At 43.4% G+C, this 20,746-nt stretch overlaps 1 protein-coding gene across 1 annotated transcript; it reads right to left on the reverse strand.

Annotated features, from left to right (window-relative positions):
* Nucleotides 1–19,845: 19,845 nt before the first annotated feature.
* On the reverse strand, nt 19,846–20,169 carry LOC110731941. The gene has a single exon (XM_021911856.1). It carries the CDS (start codon nt 20,167–20,169, stop codon nt 19,846–19,848), a length of 324 nt encoding a protein of 107 aa, XP_021767548.1.
* Nucleotides 20,170–20,746: the final 577 nt, after the last annotated feature.

Raw genomic sequence — 20,746 nt, forward strand, 5'->3', positions numbered from 1 at the left:
CCATCATAAAAAACAAACTATGCACATTAACATTTCCATATCAATATAATTAAATTATAATTCCAACAAAGGTAGTGCCAAAATTATAGTATGGTCAAGCAAAATCATCAAACACAAGTTCATACAATCACCAAAATTTCATCATTAATGTTTTGGGTGTTTTTGTCCCTCGGGAGAGTTACAACACAAAGACTGGTCCGGAGCGGCCTGTACCTACAAAACAAACGGAGACAGCGGTTGGGTGGTGCTCCGCCTCCGACGAACGAGTTAGTAACTTGAAGAAGATAAAAAGGTGTGGAAATTAAGGTGGGTATCTGCTCGGATTCCAAGCTCAAATGTCTCTATCAAATGGATAGTTTGCATTAAATGGTAACACGTGCCCTCCAAAAGAGGGAAATCTCCCTATTTATAGGGTCCTTGAGATTTGTGCCCCTAATTAGGTCACTGAACCCTAATCATTGGTGGGCTGCGCCGCATTGCGGCTTTCTTGGGATTTGAGCCTGAAGGCCGCCATTTCCCCCATGTTTCTAGAGTCACACGTGTCAAGCAAGAATAGTTCCACTTTGGGCCATCTTGGGCCTGACCGTGTCATCCTCTGATTGGGCAACATGGTGGGGTAAAATTACCCTAAACATTTTCCCCTCACAGATGTGACGTGGAACGCCGCGTGGCATCTATGACACGCGTCACATTCTGGTTGGTGGTAATTTTACCGCCAAAAAGTGACCGTTCAACTTTTGAGTAAATTACGGGGATGTCCCCGCATTTACCCTCTATATATAGCCATTTACCCTCATAATTTTGTACGTTTACAAAAAAATTTCAAGAGAGAGAACTTTGAGATAGCAGAAGTCAGCCGTCTGAGTCAAGCGCAAGTAAGAAAACTCTTTCTCGTCAACCCGTCTATCTTTAGATATCAAATCTAAAGGTACCGTCTCTGCTTCTCTCTGCTGTTTTTCATGTTTCACCTCTTGTACATATTTCTTGCAATAAATAGATGAATCACCAACACACACAACACAGCCTAGGTTAGAGTCCAGCCGGTCACCAGGGACGGCTGAGTCTAGGACTGGGAGTGCCGTCTCGGGGTGTTGGGACCACCCTTTTGCCTGGATTCCGACCATTTACGTGTTTGTGCAGGACACAATGGCTCGGACTATGTAGACGGCCCCCGATCCGGACTACAGAAGCGAGGGCTCAAGCGGCCAAACGCTTGAGGGAGAAGCGTCTGGTCAGAGAAACCAGACGGCTCTAGAGAGATCCCCTCCGCGTGCCCCTTCAACGGCCAAACGCAATGAAGTCGTCTCAGCTCCTTTACCACAAAATGAGGAGACGGAGAGCGACAGCTCCGCCTCCACTTCTGAGAGCAGTGACGACTGGTCACCGCTTAAAGATAGTGAGGAGGAGGAGAGGAAGAAGTGGAGTGAGAAGGATGACCCCTTCAAAATCCACGTCTCAGCCAAAGACAGGGGTCGTCACATGGAGGACAACTTAGAAAGATTTAAACAAATGCACCCGTTAGGAGACGGGTACAAAATCAGAGTGCCGCCTGAGGACGGTACCATTGCCTGGGAAGACGATCAACAGAACGCCAACAGCTACTTCGGCTGTTATGGGCGGCATTCAAGGCCGGTCTTCGCTTTCCCCTGACCAGGCGGTGAAGGCAATCTTGAGAGGCTACGGCCTCGGAGTCTGGCAACTTAACCCTAATTCTTGGGAAAACATCTTGGGGTATGTTGCCGCCTGCGAATTCCAGGGGCTCCATCCCGGCTGGGAGGCTTTTGCTAAGATGCATTAAGCCTAGGCGGCTGGAGGGCGTGGTACACTTTAACCACGTATTCCCAATACATGATGACCTTAGACAAGGTTAAAAATTTGACGGCTGGAAGCACAGGTTCTTCCTGTTGACGGCTCTCAGCAGGCGGGAGAACTATGAGTTCCGCCAATATAATAAGAAGCCCGAACTGATGGGCCGGAAGTGCTGTTTTCCCCGGATCCCAGATGATGATTTCGACAAAATAATTGAGGCGGACATTTTCGGCCTCACAGACGCAACCTTGTAAACCGGGGAGACAATAAAAGTCCCCAAGAACTGGATCCCTAAGAGCGCCTGGTTCAGGGACGAGTGTTTCTTAGTCGCCTGCGGGCTAGGAAATATGTTTACCAAACTTATGCGCCTGAGTTGATGATGCAAGTCTAAGCATGGAGAACTTCGAAGATTTGCTTATCATGCATCAAGATAGTTTATCCCTAAACATTGATTCAAGCCAAGCATTGCATGGACACTTTCTTGGATATCAAAGCAAAGCCACGGTTTGCTTAGTGGTTTTTCTTGGAGTCTAGTTCACTTTCTTGAACTTTCTTGAATTTTCTTTAATTAGATTTTTCTTACAAGTTTTTACCTTTCACTTGAAAGGGTTTTTCTTGGTTCAAGCATTAGGATCTTTAATTTTTATTTAGTTTCTTTAAATATCAGTTAGTTAGCAAAATAAATCAGTTTAGGCGTGTGCTTGTCCTCCAAGGAGATTGGCGTATGCTTGTGCTCCAAGGTGCTTGCTCTTCAAGCAAGTTAGAATTCTAGTTTAATTAGGATTGAATTAGGAACTTGTCCTAATTCCTAGGTAAACTAAGTCTTATAAATAGGTCTGTAAAACACACGAATATACATATAGAGATTAATATACATTGTTTTAAGTTTAAACACTTAAGTTTTGTTGATTGTGATCAATTGCTGTTTTGCTTGTTTTAGTTAAAACATTCGTTTGGATTGATTAATTAGGTTGATTCTTAATTGATTAATCTTAGTTTTTGTTTAATTCTTGGTGGATTTCCTGTATAGAATTAGACTTTAACATATCCCTTGTGTTTTGTTGATTTTCGGATCAATAATTCACATCAGTTCCACTCGCCTGTAGTAATTTTTTTTATCAGAATTGCTTAATGATATATTGATCAACTTATTCATTTTGCAGAAGAAGCTTTGAGCATTTTTCAAACTGAGAAGACACCCAAGCGTTCCTCTACAACCATCCGCAAGGAGGTTGCGGAAAAACAGGCGGCCGTGGTCAGGGCCAAGGTAAAAAACGCTTGACTCTTTCTTAGGTTGGCCTCAAAGTTTACTTTCTCCGGATGCAAACTTTAACTTGGTTATTTTCACAGAGAGGAGAGGTAGGGAAGGCTTTTGAGAAAAATCTCAAACGGGCCAAGGAGGAATCCGCCTCCACCCCCAACAAGACCAAAAAATTCATCTCCACCATAACTCCTGCCGCCTCAGCCGGGAATAATCAGATGCAGATAGGGGGGCGAAATGAGAGGATAGGCGGCAGTCTGGGCCTCGACCTTGTCAACCCCGTATCAGCAACTGGGGGGTTCACCACGCCTGCAAGCGGCTCCCGCTTGGCCGGTTTTGAAGGTAAGAACCCATTTGAATCCCCGCCTGAGCTGGGGTGGCCTTTGCGAGTGAAATCCCACTCCCAACAGACGTCATCCTCAGACGGTCAGCAACAGATAGGTGATGCCTTAATTTTGCACTCATCACCTATTGATTATGGTGCAGATCAATCTCCTCGCTGGCCAAACATCCAAAGGCATGCTAAGGCCATGCTGGAGGCGGTGATCAGGAAGGACAAGAACGCTATCCCTGGGATAGAGACGTTCAAATCTGGAACAAATCCTGTCCCTTCTGGCTGAGGTAAGATACTTAACAAATTTTTCTAAGTGCTTTACTCCGCCTGCAATACTAACTTGATTTGCTTTTGCAGGCTCTACTGCGGGTAGACGGGCTCAAGCGTCCTTATACTCAGAAACGGGAAGAGGTAAAAAGGGCAAAGAAGTCCGCCACAGACGCTGATAATGTTTCTTTATACTCCACTATCGTAAATGATCTTGAAACTAAAGAAATCACCATGACACAGGCGTCGAAAATCCAGTAGCTGGAGGCGGATCTGAAGACGGCCAACCAGCGGGTGAGCGACGCAGAGACGGCTAAGAAGGGGGCGGAGGAGGCTTAGAAAAAGGCGGAGGAGGACCTCAAAAAGTCTGACGAGGCACTCATGAAGGCAGACGAGGCGCTCAAGAAGGCCCAGGCGGACCTTAGCACACTCCAAGGTGTTTCTGAAGAGAACACCAATTTAAAAGCCAAGGTTGAGAAGCTAGAGAAGGAGGCTGCCCAGGCTCAGATAAACTTTGCAGCAACTCTGGAGGCAGAGCAAAACCGCCTGGTTGCTGAAAGCGATGCTGACAATGACGCCAGAATGAAGATCGCCTGGGCTGCCTTGTACCCAAACAAGGATTATGTCGTCTAGGCACTGGCTCACAGGTACGCCGAAGACGTGGTGTACTTGAGAGAGAAAGGTGAGCCAGAGCCTGAGTCCTTCGCCGTCTGGGCCAACGCCAACACGGAGCTTCTTGCGCCTGAGCTACCCGGTCCTGGTGAAGCACATGAGATTCTCTCAAATGATGAGGAAGAGAAGGCGAGCCAGGAGGAGCCGCCTGTGGGCCAGAAGTGATTTCAGCAGCAGTATGCCAACTCTTCTTTTTTATTATTTCTTTTATTTGCGGCAGTATGCCAAAAACTTGCTTTTGTTCCACACGCCTGCGTGCCGAGTATCCTTGTATTTACCGGCTGAGGAGCCAGTTTATTATCAATTATTTCTCTCTTCTCCCGGACGGGGTCCAGTTAACATTTGATCCACTACAACCATTTGGTTGGGTGGACTTTTAATGAATACACCGACTGAGTCGGTTTTGATCATTTTGCATTTTTCAATTTTTCAATTTTTGCATTTGTGCGTATATGCTTGATTTTTGCCTAACTTATCAAAAACATGCTGCGGTTTTTTGCCTAGCTTATCAAAAGCAGGCTGTCCTTGTCCCTTGGCAATTGTGTGGTTGGTTTCAAATGGCGTTGGTTGATTAACTTGGGAACGTCTGATGCTGCAAAGGGCATGATGCGTTTGTAAGTCAATCAATCATAGTAGTGAGTGCCCCGAACCAAGTGCACAGTCGTATACAAACAGATGTTCCAGTCACTAACCACACGGTGTTTATCCGTCTAGGTAGAGATTGCATAGCCATTGCACAACTTTTTTGCCCCAAGCGGGAGAATTGGTGCACTTAAAAACGAAAAAACTTCGGTCGGTCACTAGCTGATGTCTTTTGGTCATCCGGTTCCTGAAGACTTGGTTGTTCTTTAGATTACCCAGGTCAGGCGGCTATGAGTTGACCAATGAGGTCGCTCAATTTTTTGTCGCCAGTATGTGTACGTAAAGCAAACGATAAGAGTGCTTTCTGCGACGATTGCACCCGGAAAGGTGTCGCCGGACGCGATATTTTACATATGAGCGGACGAATTTACAAAATTGTATAACCATCAGACCATTGACCTCATGTCCTTTTCAAGATGGTTGTATAGCCATTGCCCAACTCTTTTTGCCCCAATGGGAGAGTCTGAGCAATTTTGGAATGAAAAGCCTAAGTAAGAAGTTCGGTCGGTCCCCGAATGATGTCTTAGGACATCCGGTGTTCCAAAAGCTTAGTCGTTCTTTAGAAAGTTCTGGTTAGACGGCTGTGAATGGGCCGATTCGGCCACCCAATTGTGGCCGTCTACATGGGTACGTAGAGTAAGCAGGTTGGCTTCTCTCTGCGACGATCGCACCCGGAGGGCTGTCGCCGAACGCCTTTGTCCATGTTGGGACAGACGAATTTGTGAAAAAGCAGCCATCTGGCCATTAGCCTCTGGTCTAGGTTGAGACCGGCTGTATAGCCACTAAGCGGTTTTGTGCTTAGCTTAATTTTCTGGCCATTGGCCTCTCATCGAAAAGACGTTAATTTCTTTTCCATGTCTCAAACTCAGAAGGTTTAACAAATGACCGTCTAAGCATTGCTTCAGGCGGCGTACAAAACACAAACAAAATTGAAAACAAAAAGAAATCTCTCATTAATATACTTCTTGTTTACAAACATTACAAAACTCAGAAGTAGTATTTTTTCAAATTGTCTACATTCCAAGTTCTAGGAAGGCGCCTGCCGTCTTGAGTTTCCAGGCGGTAGGTGCCGTCTCTTACTTCTTCATAGATCCGGTAGGGGCCTCCCAATTTGGAGTTAACTTTCCCAGTTCATTGGCCCTACGGTTGCCTCCATTTTTCGTAACACTAAGTCGTCAACCTTCAAGGGACGCTTGTGCACTTTCTTGTTGTAAGCTCTGGTCATTCTCAGACGGTAAATCTCATGACGCAAGGCGGCATTGCCCCTGTGTTCAGGGAGTGAATTTAATTCCAGGAGATTGCTTCCCAGTTTGCCTCTTCATAATATAGCATAACTTTGAGAGTCGGCTCGTAATGTTAAATGGGCAAGACGGCTTCAGCACCATAAACCATGAGAAATGGGGTTTCACCGGTTGCCCCCTTTGCTGTTATCCGGATGGCCCATAGGACGTGGATTAACTCTTCTGCCCACAAGCCACCGGCTCTTTCAATTTTCTTCATAATGCCGTATGAGATCAGTTTGTTGAAGGCTTCAACTTGGCCGTTTGCTTGGGGTCGGCCAACTAATGCAAAATAGATTGAGATCCCTTGATCTCCTAACCAAGTTTTGAGCTGAGGCGTCTCAAACCGAGGACCATTATCGAACACCATAGACATAGGTACCCTAAACCGGGTGATAATGTTCTTCCAGATGAAGAAAATTACGTCTGAGGTCTTGATGTTCTTAACCGCCTCGGCCTCCACCCACTTGGTGAAATAATCCACAGCCACCAAGATGTAGCGCTTTTCGTCTGGAGCAGGTGTGTAAGGACCTAAAATGTCCATGCCCCATTTTGCAAACGGGATTGGGCTATGGATGGCCGTCTGATCAGTATCGTCTGAAAGGTAGGCCCGGATGCCATCCATCTAGGTAGAGTTTCGGTCAAGAATTCAAATGGGATCTTCATAGATGCTTCTTTTTTCAAGTACTTCCCAGTAGTCTGACCGAGGTGTATCATGGCAGGCTGAAGATGCCAGCTTTGACAATGCTTCCGCTTGGTGGTTGTCCGACATAGGCACTTGATTCAGACATAATTCCTCAAGTGCCTCAGCCTCTTCTTTGACTGCCTGAACGTATTTGATCATAGCCGGATGAGTTGCCTCATATTTTCCCTCATACTGGCTAACAACGAACTGTGAATCAGAGTAGGCGTCTATTTTCATTGCCCCTGCCGCCTTACACATACAGATATATACCGGCTAGCAGGGCTTCATATTCCGCCTCATTATTAAAGGCCTTAAACTTGAACCATAGTGCATTCTCATATATGTCCCCTTCAAGAGACTCGTAGATTACACTTGCACCACATCCATTTTTTGTAGATCTCCCGTCTACATACACTTTCAAAACCTGATCAGATTATCCGGAGCCACCGGACGGGTCATTTCAACAATGAAGTCGGCAAACGCCTGACCTTTCACTGCCTTTCTTGGTTCGTAAGTGATTTTAAGACTTTGCATTTCAATAGCCCATTTCAACATTCTCCCGGATGACTCCAAGGTGGACATTGCCCGCTTGAGTGGCTGGTCGGTGTAAATCACCACTGGATGTGCCAGAAAGTAAGGCTTCAGCTTCTTGAATGCCGTATACAATGCAAGGACAAATTTTTCAACCATGGGATACTGGAGTTCAGCATTTTTGAGAACAAGGCTAATGAAGTAAACCGGGAGCTGAACGTTTAGGTGTGGTTTGAGTCAGCTCATCACAAGAAGAAAGTTAAGGCACTGAGAGCATGATCAGAGACGGCTAAATATATGTACAACGTCTCCCTAGGCAAAGGACTAACCAGCCTAGGTAAAGAATGCAAGTGCTCTTTTAACTTCTTAAATGTCATCTCAGCATCGTCTCCCCATTCAAATTTGGCCTTCTTCCTGATTGCTTGGAAGAAGTAAAGGCATTTGTCGCCTAACCGGCTGAGGAACCTCCCCAAGGCGGCCAGGCAACCAGTGAGTTTCTGAACTTCCTTGACAGAACGGGGTGACTTCATGTCAATCACCGCCTATATCTTTTCGGGGTTAGCCTCTATCCCCCTTTTATCAATCAGGAATCCGAGAAACTTCACAGACTCAACACCAAAGATGCATTTCTTGGGGTTTAACATGGCCTTATGCCACCTGAGGGCGGTGAACGTTTCTCGGAGATCAGCAAGGTGATCCGCCTATTGCTATGATTTGACTATCATGACATCAATATACGCCTCCACATTCCTCCCAATTTGATCAATGAAGACCGTATTAATCATCCGCTGGAAAGTGGCAGGCGCATTTTTGAAGCCAAACGGCATCACAGTATAACAGAATAACCCCAAATCAGTGATGAAGGTCGTCTTCTCTTGATCTTTCTTCAAGAGGGGTATCTGATGGAAGCCAGAATAGGCATCCATAAATCTCATCAAGGCGTGACCGGCTGTAGAGTCGACCAGACTGTTGATCTTTGGAAACGGGTAACTGTCCTTTGGACACGCCTTGTTGAGGTCCGTGTAATCAACACACATGCGCTAGGTTCCATTCGGTTTTTTAACAAGGACCACATTGGCCACCGGTCGGGGAAATTACAAGGCCGAATGAACCTAGCGTCTAGCAGTTTTTTGACTTCGGCAGCTGCCGCCTGACTTCTTTCCTCGTCGTGGTTTCTTTTCTTTTTCCGGATGGTCTTCTTTTTGGGGTCCACGGCGAGTTTGTGGACAACAAGATTCGGGCTGAAGTCTGGCATCTCTTCCACTTCAAAGGCAAAAATGTCTTTGAATTCTTTTAGCAGAAGGTGCAAGCTTGCACCCAGAGTGGCATGAGCAACTGTCCCAACCTTTTACAGTACGCTCTAGACGGCTGTCATCCAGAACGAGATCAATGTTTTCACCAGCCGGTTGGGGACATAGCTTGTCTGACCGTTCACCGGTTAGTAATTGCTATTTTTTCTCTTTCTTCACCTCTACCAGCAGAGGTGCCTTTCTTTTCTTCCCGACTGCTGGTGGGGCGGGTATTGGGTTGACATCCTTGATATTGTCAAGGTCTATTGGTTCCTGGCCGTCTGGGGCCACAGTATCTTTGAAGGCTGAGAGGTAAAACTCTCGGGCCATCTTCTAATCCTCATTCAAGGAACCAACAGAGCCGTCATCCCTCTCATACTTGATGAGCATGAGAGACGGGATGACCACCGCCTTGGCTTCGTTGAGTGTTGGCCGGCCAAGGATAATATTGTAGGCGGTCAACTCCTCAACGACCAAGAATCTGACGACAATATGTCGTCCCTGGCCTTTCTCTCCCAGTCGGATGGGTAAGTCAATTCTTCCGGTTGGGTAGACCATCCCACCCCCAAAACCAACCAAGGGGTGGGTAACCGGATGCATGCTGCTGACATTGTATTTCAACTTTTGCAGGCACCGAAGGCTGATGATGTCTGATAAGCTGCCAGTGTCAATAAGGATCCGTCTAACCAACTGGTTGGCAACCTTACATTCAATGACTACCGGGTCATCATGCAGACGGCGGACGTTGCCCCTGTCCTTCTCAGTGATCAGGACGTCTAGGAAGGAGGAGCTTGCAGACGCCTGTTCATCATCATCTTTGTCCATCTTTCGAAGATGGCTCTTGGTGCTCCGGATGGTAGGGCCACCACATGAGAACCCGCCTGCTATTGTTTAGACCGGCTCCTTGTCGGTATCCTAGCTACTAGCAGGCTGGTGGGTATTCTTGGAGGACTGACCCTTGCTCTTCTTCTTTGCCCCAGCTGGGGACTTATAAATGTAGGACTTCAACAGCCCTTTGTTAGCCGGACGGTCCAACGCCCGCTGAAGACTGAAGCAGTCATTGGTGTCATGGCCGACCTCCTCATGGAACTAACAGAATTGATTTTTGTTCCGAGACTGGACGAAACTCTTCATTGGATTCGGCTTGTCCATGGACAGCCGGTCCTTTACCTCCATGTGGATGGAGTTGCAGTCTTTGTTAAACTCGTACTTGGGGATGTACGGCTTAAACTCTCTCTTTTTCTTCTAGGACGGCTAGTCAGAATCACTAACCGCCCAAACTTCTTTTCTCTTTTTACTCTCTTTTTTCTTGTTGGCCGGCTGAGTAGACCAGCTTTCCTTTTATTTGTTAGACTTCTTGGAGTCTGACTGACCACTCGGCGTGCAGAGGTCGGTAGCCTGAATATAGCTCTCCGCCTCCCTCAAGGCCGCTTGTAGCGTGAATGCCCCTATTCTGACGAGGTCAAACTTGAAATTTAACCCGTCTCTCAGACCTTTGAAAAAGTTTGTAAATGCTACCTCGTCATACAGTCCCTGGATCTGGATTCTGACCAGGCTAAACCGCTTGACATATGAGCGTAGCCCTTCTCTTTCACCCTGCTTAACGGTGCTCAAATCAAGGCTCGTTTTCTCAGCAGGGATATTCATGGAGAAGTTGGTGGCAAACAAGAAGGCTAGCTTCTTGAAGTTATCAATGAACCCGGCTGGCAAGTTGCCAAACCATTGTTGGGCAATGCCCTTCAATGTAGCCGGGAAGCATCGACACCAAGTGGCATCATTCAACCCCTATAAGTACATGAGGTTGGTGTAAGCCATGAGGTGATCTTCCGGGTTGGTGGTACCATCATAGCTACCTACCAACACATTTTTAACCATGGCCGGCTGTGCCGCCTCGGTTATCTCCCGGGTGAACGCAGAAGGTTTTTCACCCAAGCAAAGCAGACGGAGCTGCCAGTCTAGTGGCTGGACATTGTGATATGCCGCCTGACCTCCGAAGAGGGCCGGCTGCATATAAAAAGGTGGGTACTAACCGTAGACCTGAGAAGATACATATGGTGTAGTCCCGATCATCTAAGGGCCAGAGTGGACAGTATTACTGCCTGTCTGACTCTCATGCAAGGAAAGTGCATTCCCTGGAAAATTCAACGTAGAAGCCGACTCAGACAACTGTTGATATCTCTTCCAGTTGATGATCTCCCGGGCATCAAGAGTTGATTTTTTACTTCCCACCGGCTGCTGGGTCCGGCGGGTATTGTTGGTATTCCTCTTAGGAAGAATAATTTTGGACCAATGAATGGTCCCGGCTGCCTTCTCCTTTGGGTGAGGAGTGGGCTGCCGATCTCTGGCTGACTTCCCCTTTTCCAGAGGAGTCTTCTTGACCGTATGACCCCTACTTGGGCCAGCCCGGCTCTAGTGTTCAGTTCTTTAATTTCACCCTTGAAACTTGTCATGAATCTCATGAGTTCGTCTCGGGTGACAAGTTCTGATCCAGCTGCCATATGGGTTTCCCCTTCCGGCTACCCAGGGGGTCAATTTACACCCTCCTGGGAGGCACCCCGCTCCAGAGTCTCTCTGGGCCGGATGCGCTTGGTTATAAGAGATCCATCATCGGCTTATAGGTTTCGACCTGAGGATCTTCATCCTCCTGGTCTGTAAAGACTTCTGGGTCATCGCCTAGACGGTTAGGAGGTGGTACAGACTCTTGAACCATCTTCGAAGAACTCTCCCCACAGACGGCGCAAAATTTTTTGGGTGTTTTTGTCCCTCAGGAGAGTTACAACACAACGACTGGTCCGGAGCGGCCTGTACCTGCAAAACAAATGGAGACACCGGTTGGGTGGTGCTCCGCCTCCGACGAATAAGTTAGTAACTTGAAGGGAAAGAAAAAGATGCAGAAATTTAGGTGGGTATCTGCTCGGATTCCAAGCTCAAATGTCTCTATCAAAGGGACGGTTTGTAATAAATGGTAAAACATGCCCTCCAAAAGAGGGGAATCTCTCTATTTATAGGGTCCTCGGGATTTGTGCCCCTGATTAAGTCACTAAACCCTAATCATTGGTGGGTTGCGCTGCATTGCGGCTTTCTTGGAATTTGGGTCTGAAGGCTGCCATTTCCCCCATGTTTCTGGAGTGACACGTGTCAAGCAGGAAGGTCCAATTTGGGCCATTCTGGGGCTGACACGTGTCATCCTCTTATTAGGCCACGTGGCGGGGTAAAATTACCCTAAACAATTAACACAACAAATGAAGGAGATAAGTAGGCAATATGGATACAATAATGAAGCTATAACCAAATTAATCTAAACACTCATGAACAACCAAGGTAGAAAATTTATCACAAGTATCAATAGAAATGAAGAAATCATACCTTAGATTGATGAGAGTTTACAAAGAAATGGAACACAAAGCACTAACAAACACAATTATGTCAAATTGCAAGCAACAAACCCCAAACCAAAGGAGTACCCAAAAATCCCAACTTTAGGAAAGAGAAAATCACAATGAAAGTATTAGAGTAGAGATTAAGAGTAATAAACAACTAGATGAAGTGAAAAATGGTGAAATTTTAGTAGTAAAATAATGAAGGAAAATGGTGATGATGCTTGAACAAAAACCAAGTGAAAATGAAATGAAAAGAAGAGAGAGGAAAAGAGAGAAGGTCGGTGCGTTTAATGAACAATAGCAGGGGATGCGATCATCCGAATCCCTTCTTGTGAGCATATCGGTGAGTACAAGGGAAATGATCGTAATGAAGGTTGAGGGAAGAAATTTCTAAACCCCAAGAATGTGGGTTTAACATTAGATTTGTATGAACCCACCAAACTTCAATTTTTTTTAAGCATACTTCCAATTCATCAACTTGAGCACTCTATCTTCAAAATAGGTACCAAAATTGTTGGAAATCCAATCAGAACCACCTAAAAACATAATTAAGAAAAGAAATCAAACATTGAACTCATTGTAAAGGAGGACCTTGTCACCAACATTGAACTCAATGTAAAGGAGGACCTTGTCACCAACATTGAACTCATTTTTCACAATTATTTTATCGTGCACTTCCTTGGTCCGATTCTTGTACATGCTTTCACAATCATAAGCACCCAATCGAAGTTCTTCCAACTCATAGAGATCAAGCCAACGTTGCTTACCCGCACTTGCTAAATCGAAATTGATTTTCTTTATAGCCCAATGAGTACGATGCTCTAGTTCGACCAGAAGATGACAAGACTTCCCATAAACCAAGCGGTAAGGAGTAGTGCCAATAGGAGTTTTGAAAAACGTTCTATATGCCCACAAGGCATCATCTAGCTTATCCGACCAATCCTTCCTATTTCTTGCTACCGTCTTCTCGAGAATCAATTTGATTTGACGGTTAGACACTTAAACATGCCCACTAGTTTGAGGGTGATAGGGGAGCCCAAAAATTTCATTAACTCCATTTTTCTTCAACATCTTGCGGCAGGCGCTATGCACAAAATGAGATCCATTATCACTAATAATTGCCTTTGATATGCCAAACCTTGGGAAGATTATCTTCTTGAACATCTTCATTGCTACCTTATGGTCATTTGTAGGTAAGGAAATAGCTTCCACCCATTTTGACACATAATCGATGGCAACAAGGATATATTGATTCCCATATGAAGTAGGAAAAGGACCAATGAAGTCTATTCCCCATACATAAAAAATCTCAACTCTAGATGGGTTGTTGGGGCATTTTGTTTCTCTTTGAAATGTTTCTGGTTCTTTGGCATCGGTCACAACTCTTGACAAACTCCCAAACATTCTTGAAGAGATTTGGCAACCATAATCCGCATTGGGGAACCTTTGAAGCCGTTTTTGAGATATCCATGTGACCCCCACTCGGATCCGAGTGACACATCTTCAATACACTAGGAAACTCCTCATTTGGAACACATCTCCTCAACAACCCATCAACACCCCTTTTATACAAGATAGGTTCATCCCAAACATAATATCTATCCTCTCTTTTGAGCTTCTTTTTTCGATAGGAGGAAATTCCCTACAAGCAAGATAGTTCACCAAATCGGCAAACCATGGGAGTTCCTTCACATCTATAGCATACAAAGAATCATCTAACATTATATCTTCAACGGGAGACCCATCATCTTGAACTTGAAAATCCTCAAGCCTAGACAGATGATCCGCTACTACATTCTCTGCTCCTTTCTTATCTCTAATCTCAAGGTCAAAAGTTTGAAGCTCTAACACCCAACAAATTAGTCTTGGCTTTGATTCCTTATTCCCAAAAAGGTATTTTAGGGCTGCATGATCGGTGAACACAATTTTTTTAGACCCTAACAAATAGCAACGAAATTTTTCAAAGGAAAGAACAATAGCCCAGAACTCCTTCTCCGTTGTAGTGTAATTCCGTTGAGCTCCATTTAGAGTCTTGGACATATAATAAATCTCATGAGTTTCTTATCAACTCTTTGACCTAAAACTCCTCCAATAGCCGTATCACTTACTTCACACATTAACTCAAATGGAAAATCCCATCTTGGAGCATGAACAATTAGAGTGGAGATTAGAGCTTTCTTCAACTTATTGAATGCCTCCAAACACTTGTCATCAAATACAAACTCGCATCCTTTTGAAGAAGATCATTGAGGGGCTTTGCAATGAGTGACAAATCTTTAATGAATCTTCAATAGAACCCGGCATGGCCTAAAAATGATCTCACACCTTTCACATTGACTGGAGGTTGCAACTTTTCGATAACCTCAATCTTCGCCTTGTCAACCTCTATGCCCTTGTGGGAAATTTTGTGCCCAAGGACTATTCCTTCTTCAACCATGAAATGACATTTTTCCGAATATAACACCAAGTTCACTTTCTCACATCTTGCCAAATATTTTTCAATATTTTCAAGGCATGATTTAAAAGAAACTTCACCTACGGAAAAATCATCCATAAACACCTCCATCTCCTCCTCCAACATATCTTCAAAGATACTCATCATACACCGTTGGAAAGTGGTAGGAGCATTGCAAAGGCCGAATGGCATTCTCCTATAGGCAAAGGTACCATAGGAACAAGTAAAAGAAGTTTTCTCTTGGTCATCGGGATGAATAGGAATTCGGAAAAATCCCGAGTAACCATCAAGGAAACAATAGTACTTGTGCCTTGTTAGTCTTTTAAGAATTTGATCAATGAAAGGAAGGGGGAAGTGATCTTTCGTAGTGGATGTGTTTAGACGTTTATAGTATATACACATCAACCAACTGGTGACCGTACTTTATGGAATAAGCTCACCTTTTTCATTCATGACGACGGTCATGTCTCCCTTCCTTGGAACGACATGAACGGGTGAGACCCATCTAAACCTTGAGATGAAGAATATGATTCCCGCATCTAAAAGCTTAGTAATCTCTTTCTTCACTACCTCCCCTATTTGGGGATGTAAATTCCATTGTCGTTCAATAGAAGGAAGGGCACCCTCCTAAATGGTTATGTGGTGCATACATATAGCGGGGCTTATACCTTTGAGGTCATCAATGGTATAACCCAAAGCACCTTGGTGCTTTCTTAAAACATCTCATAACGCTTGAGCTTGGCTTTTAATCAAAGATGTACTAACAATCACGGGGTAAGTAGAATTTAGGCCTAAGAATTCATACCTTAGGTGTGATGGTAAAGGTTTGAGCTCTTCCATAGGAACACCTTTACCTTCCTTGATCGAAGCCGCTTGCAAAGCCTCTTGGCTTGAAATTTTCATGCAAATTTGCTCATCACTTCCCTCAGTGCTTCCATCTAACAAGTTCTCATACAAAGCCATGTCTTTGCTAGGAGCACCTATCTTTTCCTTGTTCAACAAAACACACTCAAGAGGACCATTAGTTGGGAGAAAGTGCTCAGGCATTGAGTGTACAAGATTATCTAAGATTTCAACTCTCATGCAATTCTCAAGAGATGAAGAATGAGATTTCATACTTTTATTCAAATCAAATTCAACTCCCTCATCTCCAATTTTAAGTGAAGTCTTAGCACTTTTGACATCAATCAAAGCACCCGAAGTAGCAAGAAATGGTCTACCAAGAATAATAGGAATTGTAGAATCCTCAACTATGTCAAGGACCACAAAATCTACTGGAATGATGAACTTTACTACCCTTAAGGAAACATCTTCTACCTTACCCCTTGGGATCCTAATTGATCTATCGGCTAATTGCAAGGTAATGTTGGTAGGTAAAAGTTCTCCCTTCTCTAGTCTTTGATATACCGAGTATGGCATAATGCTAACACTAGCTCCTAAGTCACACAAGGAATTATCAATTTGCATTTTATAAATAGCACAAGGGATAGAAAAGTTTCCGGGATCCTTCAACTTGGCTGGGATTTTGTTCATTATGATTGTTCTACAATTCTCGGTTAAGTTAATCGTTTCCCTCACATCACATGTTCTTTTTCCACTAAAAATCTCCTTTAGGAACTTTGCATAATTTTGCATTTTTTCTATCACATCGGTAAAAGGAAGAGTAAAATGAAGTTGTCTAAGCATCTCCATAAATTTCCCAAATTTCTTGTCTAACTTGTGCCTATTAAACTTTTTTGGGTAATGGAGCTTAGGTTTGTAAACTTCTCTTTCTCTCTCTTTCACCTTCTCAACTTGTTCCTTATTGACTTCCTCAACTAAAGTATTCTCATCTCCCTTATTCTCAATTTGGCCATTACTAGGACTATCTCTAGCATCATTCTTCTAAGAGATTTCACTCTTAAGGACCCTACCACTTCTAGTCACAATAGAATTAATAGGGCTCTTAAAATCTAAGCTTGGTGAAGTCAAAGAAGAAAGATTTGTGAATTCCTTAAACTCATTAGCCAATTTAGAAATTTGGGTGTCCAACCCCTTATGGCAAGTTAACATGTCATTAAATTTCTCTTTGCTTAGGGTCATGTTGGTGTCCAACAATTTGGCTTGATTATCTATGACACCTTCTAAGAAAAACCTAGTGGAAAACTATTGATCATACAAAATATCATTATGTTCTTTGGTATTTGGAATAAATCCATATGGGGCATCTCTTATAACATTCTATTGGAAATTTCCCCTACTTTGATTGTTCCAATTACCTATACATTGATTTTAACCACTATCGTGATTATGGTTACCATAACCTTGGTTATAATCCCCATATCCTTGGCCATGACATTGACCATTATAACTATGGTTGTTAAAGCTACCACATTTCCTTTGGATTCCATGGTTTCTAAAACCGCCATTTTGGCTATAATTATCATAGTTCATTTGGTTGTGATAATTCCTACTTCCAACATTCCTTTGAGCATTAAATCTAGGTCCAACATTGTTATTAGAAACTAAGTTCACATGTTCATTCTCACTCTCAACATTTTCATTACAAGAAACATTAGAGCAAATAGAAGCATCATGGTCATGCATTCCACACAAATCACAAAACCAACATTCTCTAATCATGCAACAAGAAGAAGAAAGAGAGTTAGAGGAAGAATTACCTTTCCCCTTAATTTAAGAGGAAAGAATTGGAGCTTGTGAGGTCGTTCTCTCGAGCTTATACTTGATAGAAACTACCTCCTCTCCTAAAACCGAAATTTTAGTCGACAAATTATTGATAGCATTGAGTTGTTCCATTGAGCATCCCATTGTACTACTCTTGTTTATCGACTCCTTCTCACCATCTTACCATTCCATGTAGTTTCTAACTACATCCTCAATGATACCTACGACCTCTTCCTCGGTCTTATTCATGATTGGGCCTCCGGCTCCGGCGTCTAGATTTGCACTCCATTGAGGACTCAAACTGCCATAAAAAATTTGAATGATTAGGTAAGTGGGGATCCCATGGTGAGGACACTCACGTTGGTACTCTTTGTATCTTTCCCATGCCTGATAAAGACTTTTACTAGACTTTTTCTTGAAACCATGAATCAAAGCTCTTGCCTCCGCCGTTTTCTTTTGAGCGAAAAAACGGGAAGGAATTCCTTGGTGACTTCATCCCAAGTTCTCAAAGAATTATGCTTCACTTCCTTATCTATCCATTCTGAGCACTTCCAATTAGAGAAAAAGGAAATAGCGTAAGGCTTATAAATTCTTGAGCTACCTCACTCACCTTAATTATGTTGCAATATTTCTCGAACTCCTTAAGATGATTTAGGGTGCTCTCATGCACTCCTCCACTATATTGCCGCCTTTCAATCAAAGTTATCATCGTCGACTTGATTTCAAAGTCACTATCCGGGATCAATAATGGAGCAATCCCGCTCTCTTACCAGTATGCACCCGGAGTACCTAATTCCTTCAATGTAACCCTTTGGGCTTCTCCCATTATCACTTGCACACACAATCTCAAATAAAATTATTAATAACACGGCTGAAAATGTAGCCTAAAGAAGAAAATATTTTTTTTTTGTATTTTGCAAATAAGTTGAAATAGACTCATCAACAATAGCAATCATCTACGCCATTCCCCAGCAACGATGCCATTTTTTATCTAGGGCGAGACTAGGTCGTTAAAACTAATCTACCCTCGGTCAAAACACAATTTTTAATCTCTCAACACACCCCTATACAAAGCATAGTTTAAGTCGAGGGTCGAACAACTAGGAATGGTAGGTGAATGCTAATGTCAAAGCTAAGATATTTCAAAGCAATAAGGTGAGGTGTATCTATTCTACCAATCAAATAAATTGAAACGAAAATCAAATTTATCAAGCACTAGGGTATGGATCCACATATACTCGAAATTAATTCAACTAACTAGGATTCGAGATGACTAAGTCAAGTGTTGCGAGGGAAAATCAATTAAGAAATCAAGAGAATATGGTAGGCTAATCTCCTAGAGGTCAAACTAGCACCAACTAGGAGAGACTCTAGCTAGAAAACTTGCAAACCTACTCAATCGACAAATGTAAGCCACAAATAAATTTTCCGTATCAATGTGAACCTACAATGCAATCTAGTATGAAAACTTAGGTTGATCACTCCTAAATTAAACACACACATGCACATAATCAATCAACCAATTTAATCACAACATCAACTCCATCAATTTCCCCCAATTAGCATAAATCAATTACTCATACATGCTTCACCATTTCCCTAGCAAGAAAACTGCTCACTTCATCATTATCAAAACTAAACTAAACAACAACTTCATCATCATCATATTAATAAAAAATATACCAATTTAAAAATCAATCAACTTGAACAATTAACAAAGAAATTGAGATAAAAAACTAAGATTGCATTAAAGTAAAGAAATCCTTAAAAATTTGCTTCAATTCAATGGAGAAACGCACTTGGAATCATCAATCTCTAATCATCAATCAAGAACTTCTCTCTCTACAAATTAGAGTTTCCCTCTCTAAAAATCTAATCTAATTCTCTTCTAATTTCTGAAAAATTGAACTCTCTCTAAAAATAAAAGGAACATAGAAATTAGTTAGATCGTTCCCGAATAAACCTAAATAGGCGCGTCCAACTTTAAGAGAGAGCGTGGCCGCGCAAATCTTGGTACGGAACAGAGACTTGAACAGTCGCGCCCGCGCCCGAGAGAAGCGCGACCATTGCAAACAGGCCGCGCGCCTGCGCTCTGGAACAGGGTAGCCTTCTTCCCTATCATTCCTATGCTCCTTGTGCGTTCCACTTAATGCTCTTTTTAAACGCGGGACCTTGCAGTTTCTAAACTCCATGTTTGCGGGTTCAACACAAGAAGTTAAGGCCCCTACGGCTTGAATACACAACTCAAGGACTTTAGGAACTTGCACTTTTCCCTGCTTGAGCTTCAAATAAAGGGCACTAGACATCCTAATCAATGCCAAACTTGGGGAGAGGCCTCGGAAAACTCGGAACCGACCTTAACATGAAAATAAAGGAAAACAAGGAAATAAAGAGAAATATTAAAATAAACCAAGAAATGCATGAAGAAAGGAATTAAACTAAGAAAATGCAAACTAAAAGAAATAAAGAGTAAAATTAAGGAAAATCTAAGTAAAAGAGCTATAGAATAGCATGAAATTCACCCTAAAAAGAACCAAATGAGTGCCATAAATGACACTCATCAGCTGCTTTTAGCCTTACTTAAGGAGGAAGTCTAGCTCCTTCAGCATGCGCTGTTGATTTCCCTGTGGCTCATAGTGTTCTATCCTCAGGCTGGGAATTAGCACTTTCACTAGGACAACTACGTTAGCCCCACAAGCTAGAGTGAAAGGGCTTTTTCCGGTAGATTCTTTTTTAGTGGTTCTATTTCCCCATAACACCTCTAGGACAAAATCAGCCCATAAGCCTTTGTGCTCCTCCAGCTTTCTCTGCGGGGCTGTTAAGATCAGCTTGTTTGCCGCTTTGGCTTGGCCATTACTCTGTAGGGGACAGACTGAGGCACTTGCATACTTGGTGCCCATGTCCTCTAGGTAAGCCTTGATGGTGTCATAGTCGAATAGGCATCCGTGGTCAAAGACTATGCACTACGGCACCCTCAACCTTGTGATGATGTTTCTCCATACGAACATTCTCACTTGGGTTGCCTTTATGTATTTAGTGTGCTCGGCCTCTATCCAGTGGGTAAAATAGTCGATTGACACTATAAGGAACTTCCTACCCGCTAACCTAGTGGTGAAGGGTCCCAATATGTCCATTCCCCACTGAGCTAATGGGATCGGGCTGAGGATTGGGGTCAGATCATTTGCTGGCTGGTTTATGACTAAGGAATATTTTTGGCACTTGTCAGACTTTTTCACATATTCCAGTGCATCTTGCGTTAGAGTTGGCTAGTATGCACCCATTTTGAGAACGTCTAGTGTCTATCCACCGATGTGGTTGGAAAATTTTTTAGTGTGCCTTTTCCATGATTTTCTCCTGCTCCCACTCTAGGATACACCTTAGCAGTGGTTTTGAGAAGCCCTTCTTGTTGAGCTCCACATTCATCACCATGTACCAGTTAGCGTCTTTCGTCACTTTCTTAGCTTGCACTTCATGGTC

This window comes from Chenopodium quinoa, unplaced genomic scaffold (assembly GCF_001683475.1).
Source record: "Chenopodium quinoa cultivar QQ74 unplaced genomic scaffold, ASM168347v1, whole genome shotgun sequence".
Taxonomy (NCBI): Eukaryota; Viridiplantae; Streptophyta; class Magnoliopsida; order Caryophyllales; family Amaranthaceae; genus Chenopodium; species Chenopodium quinoa.